The 8,415-nt window shown below is 41.1% G+C and overlaps 1 protein-coding gene across 1 annotated transcript; it reads right to left on the minus strand.

Moving 5' to 3' along the window:
- Window positions 1–761: 761 nt before the first annotated feature.
- LOC109863888 (transcription factor SOX-14-like) lies at window positions 762–7,893 on the minus strand. The gene is made up of 2 exons (XM_020444546.1): window positions 6,835–7,893; window positions 762–2,047 (listed from the first exon to the last, which is right to left on the minus strand). Exons 1-2 carry the CDS (start codon window positions 7,044–7,046, stop codon window positions 1,261–1,263), a joined length of 999 nt encoding a protein of 332 aa, XP_020300135.1. The 5' UTR covers window positions 7,047–7,893; the 3' UTR covers window positions 762–1,260.
- Between the last annotated feature and the right edge of the window lie 522 nt (window positions 7,894–8,415).

The raw sequence follows: 8,415 nt of genomic DNA on the forward strand, positions 1-8,415 counted from the left end.
TTGTCTCTTGACGAAAGAGAACGACGATATTATTACATACAACTCGTCTCTTAAAACGAAACAACTTGTAACAAAACAAAGCGTATGATGATGAAGACGATACATACCTAGTGATAAATAAATAAAGTCGTGAAAATGAAAAATTTATCAATAAACTTTACAATTCAAGCGGAACTTAAACTTCGATCGCTAGTTGGAATTTCTAATTAACTTTAACCGAAGACAAATTTGAAAATTGAATCTCTTTTTGACTTTTCTCTCGCTATATTTGCGAAAAGGTGGATTTTGCGGCTGGTACTCGCAGAAGCCAGTCAGTCAGCCACGCGTCTTCTATTTCCACCGTATCGATGCTTTCGCCGCGAAAGCCGACAGGGCGCCGTGAGATATAACGAAACCACGTCGTTGGGGGTACGCGTCTCTACGTTGGCATTCAGAACGTTTGGCTTATTTCGCACGGCCGCGTTCTAAAGAAGAGATTTGCCTCTGTCAGAAGAGTGTTTTTTTCTTCTTTTCCCACCGTGTCCACCTCGACGCACTCTCAGCGCCCCCTCGCCCGCTCTAATATGTGGCATGTGAGAGGGTTGGTTATCTCATCAAAATTGGACTCTTCTAGCATCCAGCTTCCCGTGCACGATCCGGTCGGGAGAACTCTCTTTGCGTCGCTCTTTGTGGGATTTCGAGGCCGTATCGCGCGCGCTATCGATTCCTATTTCTATTCGCCAGCTATTCGCCGGATGCTCGCGAAGTTATTTCTTTGCATATATCTCTCAATCGATTTATTCTTGACAAAAACAAATTATGCACATTATACAGACTATTATCGCCTTACGTTACTCACAAAACAAAAATGTCCAAACTATATATGAAACGACGAATGTCAGTTTTCGTTTCGAATTCAACAACAGGACGTTGATCCTTACTCCTATGCAATTGCACTGATTTATCTCGAAGTGTTAAGATTTATCTTACCGAACCTATAGAAGTTAGGTATACGATTCTAAATCGACCGTTGTGGCTAAATCACTGCACATTGGCGATGTGTAAATTGCTTCTGGGTGACCTGGGCACGGTTATCGAGTTCCTCTGTTGTTCCTCCTGGAAGTGGATGTCTTCCTTGATGACACCGGTGCTCAGGTTCGCGGCCGTCGTTTGCGGGATTGGGGACAGCATCGGGGCTACTCGCCACCAGTCCGCGGTCGGCCATGTAGCTGGTACCAGGTTCCCCCGGAAGTTCAGATCCGGGAGAACCGGAAGCGGTCTTCATATAACGTGTCCACGCTGTGAATTCGAGCTACTGCTACTTGACGTCAGGCTCTGAACGGAGAACGCGCTGTCGATTCTACTGCTCGACATCGAAGACGACGAGGAACTCGTCGTCGTTGCGGAAGATTTCTCCGGCTGGAGTTCTGTGGGCGGAGAAGAAGACGAAGACGAGGAGAAACGATCCTGCGAACGATCCTCCTGATGATGATGATGCCTCTCGAGAGTAGAAAAATCCTCCTCGACTTTTCGGTACCGAGATTCTTCCCGTTCCGCGACAACGGCGTTGTCGTCAGCTCTGACCGGACTCGGGAAGGGCGGGTCATCCATTTTGGACGGCAGAAACGATCTCTTAGGCTCCTTCGGTGGACTCGGACAATTGCAGTTGTTGGTAGGCTGCAAGCAACTGGTTGTCGACAGACTTGTCGGCCAAGACATCGTCAGATGACCGGGATAAGGGGTGGTACCGCTGTACAAGGCTTGAAGGGCCAAGTCGGCAGCCAATTTACCGCCGTTGAAATCGTCATTTAGTTTGTGTTGCAGCGGATAAAACGGATAAGAAAATGGCGGAAAAAAACGCGGAATTTTCAAATCGTCGTGCGACATCAGCGGATGATGTGTAGGCGGCGCCAATGGAGGCAGAAGACGCGGTAAGTTGGTCAACCCGTCACCGGGAGATATCAGTGGCGATATCGAGAAACCAAACTTGTTCTCTTTCTTTACCAAGGATTTTGGTTTTCGGCGCGGCCGGTACTTATAGTCGGGATGTTCTTTCATGTGAAGAGCTCTGAAAGGTAAAGGTAAGCAATTTGTAACATTGTGTGAATTGTTATCATTATTATACACGAGAAAATTGTTTAATTATCTACTAAGTTATTTAAAAAAAACTCACACAAGATCGAAATAAATAAAAGGAACAAAATCAAACTTAACGATTCCGGATCGTGACATCGAACTTGCGATGTCATGATCGACTGTCGCATGAGATCCCGAAGATACGAATGAACATTTCTGAATCACGAAGTGCCTTTGTTTTATTTTTTTAAATTTATTGAATTTATTTGAATAAACTAATCTTTTTTCCGAGAGAAAAAGAAATGTCACAAACAGGCTGAATCCATACTTTTTCTTTTATCATGTTTGTTTTGCGTATCGTGTTTACCGTGGCTATCGATTATTGCGGATATAACACCTCTCGCAATTTTTGTAAACTGTGCTCTTGTCGTTGTACATACAATGGAACGTATTATCGTCGTTCCAGAACACGATACGAAACACCATAAGTGTCTTGTACACACAGACACACACACTTCTTTGGACCGGTAGGGAGGAGAAGAGAAGGAAAGAGTGGCGGTATCTCTAGCACATATAATACTCCATTATGTTACCCAAGAAACGCAGTGCTTATTTATAGTGCTTATGCCTCACCTCCTGAAGATAAAAAAGGAAGAAGAGGGCGGGAGGGTGAGAGGAGGATTGAAGATACGTGGGCACCGTGCTTTTTCATAACGACAAACACGTTGCGAAGAATTTCACCGGAAATCACTAGTACAATGCAGTCGAAGAAACGAGGGTGATAACGTGATGCACTTTCGCATCGCTCTGCCCACCCCCNCCCCCTCGTGCCGTAATATATTCGCAAAAGAGAGAAAAGTCGTTCCGTTATTTCTTAATAATTTTAGAGATCTTAATATTTAATAGTTACATCGCACGTCTCTCTCTTAAACAAATATAATTTGACAAAAACAAATATTCAAAAATTATTTTTTGTTCCATTTTTTTTTTTTTTCAACTTCGAATCTCTTTCGCGGAAAGGGTTTTCAATTATTCCGCCAGAACAACAGGAGAATAACAGGATAACAAGATAATTTGCAGCTTTTTCTAGGATAGAGAATTTTACGAGACGCGTGCAAAATTTGAAATTTTGCGAGAACGCTGGCAGAAAGGTGGGAAGAGGGCGGAGGAGGTAGCGGGTAGCGAAACACCGCCGCCGCGACCGCGGAATAATAATTCCGGGGACAATGTGTCCCGGCAGATAGCACAAAGCGTAAATCAGCATAAACATCGGTAAAGCCCCGTCGACAATAACTCAGCATAAATGCATAAACATCGGCCGTAATCTTTACAATTCCGACCTCCGCGCGTACTCTCTACCCCCGCGTCGCCCATCCAACGGCTGATAAACAACGACGCTATATCATTCTACAGCGACATAAGCTACGCGCTCTCTCGCCGCGCTCGCGACAAGGAACAATAACAATTAGTTACGATTGTAGCGTCGCGACCAGGAGAGCGCGCGGTCACGTTATTTGCGTAGGCAGACTTCGACACTTAATCGGGTTTTATTGCACGAGTTTATTTCGGTAAAGTTTAGTACTTATGGACAGATTTTCCCTATCTGTTTTTCTAGTTAGAAAAAAAATAAACCGTTTAGAGCGCTGTCATAATTAAAAAAAAAAATTAACGAGTTGCTTCTCTCACATTCATATTGTATAATTTTACAATCTAGATTTTAGAAAATCTAAAATTGCTTAATTAAATTGAGATTCTTTATGATTCTTTAATCATGTCAATAGATTGTTTGCCGCGGGTATCAAAGAAACGTCCGTATAAAACATCAAAGCGGGTAAAAAGCCCATTTCACCGCGACGAGAGAAGCGAGAAATCGGGAAGAGGCTGCGGAACACGTAGGGGGTTGAATCGGTAGAGAGGGAATATGAGAGCGCGAAAAGAGGGGGAGGAGGGATAGGAAGATGAGCGGGAGAGAGCGAAAGAGAGAGAAAGAGAGTGAGCGGAATCGTTGAGCGCGCGGACGGCAGCGGCGAGAGAGGCGGGGGTGCGGAGAAGCCGGGCAAATCCTTTTAAATCCACACAATTGCGACAATGGGGCTTTATTTGTTATCTCGGGGGCCACATTGTGAGTCGCCGTGAACGAACGGACAGATTACGTCGGGCCAGTGACGGCGCGGAGTCCAAGGGAACCCGCTGCTACCAACGACGCCGCTCCAAGGGAACGACTTTATTCCCCCTTTCTCTTCTCTGCGCCGCACTCTTCCGTTCATCCCCCTCCTCTTTTATTTTACGACTGCCACCCTCCTCGTTGTCGACGTCGCTGCCATCCGCCAGAAAAGCGGATTCGCCGTTACACGTCCGCGTCGAAATTTCCCTCGGATTGCCCATACACCCCTTACCGCCTTCTCCCGTCTGCTCTCCTCATTTTCTTCCTTTTCTCGAAAATTTCGATAGAAAAATATGGCCTTTTGTTTGCGCTTTTGTATTTTCAGCAAGACGCGAGTGTATGCAAATAAAGAATTTAATGATTTTAGTTTATCCCCCACGTATTGCAGTACGTAAAAAAATAAAATGCAAAATAATATGAAAAAAACTTATAAACGCGCTATTGTGTAAAAACATTAATCTTTAGGATTTACTACAGAAATTAATATAAACATTTATAAAATAGATATTAGAGTAGATATTATTTAAGAGTTTTCATTTGGTAATTATATATTAATTAAATGTTGTATTAATTAAATCCAATAATTTCGAAGAATCGCTCTTGTGAAATATCTGTAATTATTTGCATTGTTACAATTTAATAATCGTTTAACGACCGATCGAATTATATCTTCTGTATATGATTGTAATGTGACAAATCATTTTGACGACTCGAGTATATCCATATTTCGCTTCAACAACTTCAACAGCATCGCGAAACATTCGCTCTTCTTTCTATTTCCTTCTTTTTTTCCTCTCGATGGGGTGAAATGTAAATCGAGGTCAGGATATTTTGCAACGCGGGCATGGGGTTAGAGCGTGGAGAATCAGTTTAAATCTTGTTCCTCGAGACGAAATCGAAAAGCGAGAGAGGCGAGGATCGTTCTCAAATTTGATCTACACGCACCTCGTGCGTAAATCTATTCCCGTGCCGTTCTTTAACCTCAATTGTCATTTCTCTAATATCGATCCATCTATTATGATGAAATTGAATGATTATACTGTCACAACGCAAGAAAAACGTTCGGTATAAACTAAACTGATATTAAACATCATCACATAAAATTATTGTGACTATCACATAAAACTGGCGCTCGTCTAACGAGATTGTGAAAGATCGCTTGAATGAAGCTTACAGAATTATAAACCGACTTATTATTAATAATAAGTCAAGGATTCTAAAAGAGATAGGCTCCTGCAAGTTTGCCCGTTCTAAGAGAGCGCGCCATCTCGAAAAATCGGCGTAGCCGCATCGCCGAGCTAAATAAACTCATAACAGCGATTAAATATTCAGGGTTGGTAATAAAGAGCTCGTCTCTTCTCCGTCCTATAAATACTGGCTCCGTCTCACCCTATTTTAGCCCGGGTTTAGCGCAGCACGCCCCTAAGCTTCTTGGCAACAATGTACTGTATTATGAAGTACGAGAGAGTACACGTGATACGCTTTCCCGCCGTTTTCGATCTCTCTACCCTCCTCTTCTCTCTTAACCGATCAAAGCAATTATTTCGCTAGAGTATCCAGAACAAAACAGCAATTGAGTTTCTGCCAATTGAGGAAAAGTAAAAGAAAAATTTGTATACATATTATTTTTCAATTAATTAGTTTTTGAAATCAATAAGAGCTATATTAATAAGATGTTAATTGGATATAAAAGCAAAAGTAATTGTAAAACGTTTTCGACTATTACATGATCATCTCTCTCTTCAGCTGAAAGTAATTGAAACAGTTAATAATATCGATACTCAAACACAGAAAGAAGGTTACAAAAAAGAGACTGTATAGTAATAGTAATTACTTCAAATTTCGAAGGTTACAAGACACAAAAAAAAGTTAACAGACATGAATAAGAAGTCGAAACATTGTAGCAAACAAGTATGAAAACACACACTTTTTGCATTCGGTTTTACTTGGTCGGAGCAAAGTAAAATAGATCTGATTACATTTGCAGATGATCTTTTTTTTAATGTTCCATAACTATTTTTTTTATTTATTTGTGTGCTTTTACTCTACAGCAGTAATAAAAACTAGACTCACTTTATTGTCGTAAACCATAATGTAATAAAATTTAACACATTTGCTGCGTGATTTTTTTTTACTAAAACCAAAGGGGTATAACGAAGATGAAATGTGTAAGACGTTTATTCCTATCTATCGTAATAAACGTGTGCGTGTGTTTAAATAGTTAAAATTATCGACGTTGTGTCAAGAAAAGGCGTGTGCGATATTAAAACTTAAATTACTCTTATAAAATTAAGTAAATGTAAAAATAATCACAGATGTTTAACAATTGTAAATTTTTCTTAGATATTTGTTGCTCTATCCACACAACTATAATATAACGACTTAAACTTATCTGGTTATCTGATTTTTATTGCACAATTTATTACACAATACAATTTCGAAGCTATCGTGGTTTTTTGAAAAGATTTGTTAATTTCAAGTTATCGAAATAAACAAACATTTACATTATTTCACATAGGCGCATTCCAAGATCTATTGTACGTTTGTTACTCAACAAAATGTTTTATGAGTCAAATAAAAATGTATGAAAATATTCAAATCGAAACGTTTCTCACCTCAATCTCTTCGCTTCGTCGATGAAAGGTCGCTTTTCACTCTCGCTCAACAATTTCCACTCGGCGCCGAGTCTCTTCGAGATTTCCGAGTTATGCATTTTCGGATTTTCCTGTGCCATTTTACGACGCTGTCCACGCGACCAAACCATGAAGGCGTTCATCGGCCGCTTAATGTGCTCGTTATGCAAGGAGGACTTGGACGACATCTCCATGGGTCGCTCCCTTTCAATCTTGCAGCTCAACGAATGCACATTTCTCTTAGACAATTAGGTTGAAAGTTTGTATCTTAAGGGCCAAGATAAGTTTCTGCAGCTTGCATTTTTCCTCAATACTTTAGCTTTCAAATGAATTGAATATTCTTACAACGGTGGAAGTCGGAATTTTCAATAATTTTATGTTGTATTTTACGTGTAATCAATCTTGAGCGATTGACGGAGACAATTTTATCTTCTCTTTATCTTCTAGTCTGACTCACGTTTATTCGCGAAAATAATATTGACGAAATAATATTGGTGTATTTCTTAAAACTTCGTGTTAAATATTGTTTCAAGTGTTTTTGAAATAATTCCGTTTATTCGATTATATATATTCAATAATAATCTACGATAATAGTAGAATCGAGACAAATATCGTATGTTTATATTGTGCTCACAACCGACGGCAACATTCGTGAAATCTTCTCGTATGACAATTGGAGAAAAAACTCACACATTTTAAAAGCTCAACATATTTTCGACAGACGTTGCAGACGTTTCCCGACACAATTGACTCTTAATGACCCTTTGTCTGACAGCGAAATATAGCGTTTAACTCGTCTTACAAAAAATCATACAATTTATCCACTAGATTCTCTCACAAAAGATTCTGTGATTTCTTGATAAATCGTTCTTGAAGAATTTCACGACAAAAGAAATCTCGAAGTAAGATGTCAGTCTGTTTTGACGTCGTCGGGTGTGGGATCATGTTGCAACAACAGTCGTCACAAAAAATTACGAATTATTATTGAGCGACTCTTTTCCGAAGATGAGTTTCCGTGTCGGTATGGAACCAGCGGACACGAGTCCTTGTGGTCTACTGGCTCGAAGGGTTTAAACGAACTTTCCCCAACGTAGAGCGCATCTAGGGCAGCTTCTGACTCCCGCTCTCGCGGGACGTGGGGAAGAAGAAGATAGTGAGAGCCAATGGAACGCTGCGGCCCGATTTCCTACCATTCCCTACGGCCAATGGCGAATCGTGATTGGCCGCCGCGTCGACATGGCGGTTCGCGGCGGATACGTAAATTCGCGCAACAGGTGGAGAGAGAGTATGTATTCTGTTTCTTTCTCCTTTGCTCTTTCTGTTCTTCCGTCTGGTCGGTCGAATTCGTGTTTACAAAGACAACGATGCGACGGTTGTCCAAAGTGTGAGGCGCGTTTGTCGTGCGGATTATCACGCTGCTACTGGTACCCGCTAGCCTTTCTAAATTCCGACCTCTCCGTCTTCCGTCAACGATCAGCGGACCTATAGAGACCCGCGGATTTATTGATACCTTCTGAAGACAATAAAGAGTTAGAAAGAATAGAAAGATATCACACGTATAAT

This window comes from Pseudomyrmex gracilis, unplaced genomic scaffold, assembly GCF_002006095.1.
Source record: "Pseudomyrmex gracilis isolate BER0280 unplaced genomic scaffold, ASM200609v1 scaffold_14, whole genome shotgun sequence".
Classification (NCBI taxonomy): Eukaryota; Metazoa; Arthropoda; class Insecta; order Hymenoptera; family Formicidae; genus Pseudomyrmex; species Pseudomyrmex gracilis.

What these genes read in the sequence shown, in the direction of transcription:
- LOC109863888 (XM_020444546.1), bottom strand. Translation starts at nt 7,046, where the DNA reads ATGGAGATGTCGTCCAAGTCCTCCTTGCATAACGAGCACATTAAGCGG. An exon ending in GACGAAGCGAAGAGATTGAG is followed by an intron (nt 2,048 to 6,834) that starts GTGAGAAACGTT and finishes TTTACCTTTCAG; the next exon opens with AGCTCTTCACATGAAAGAAC.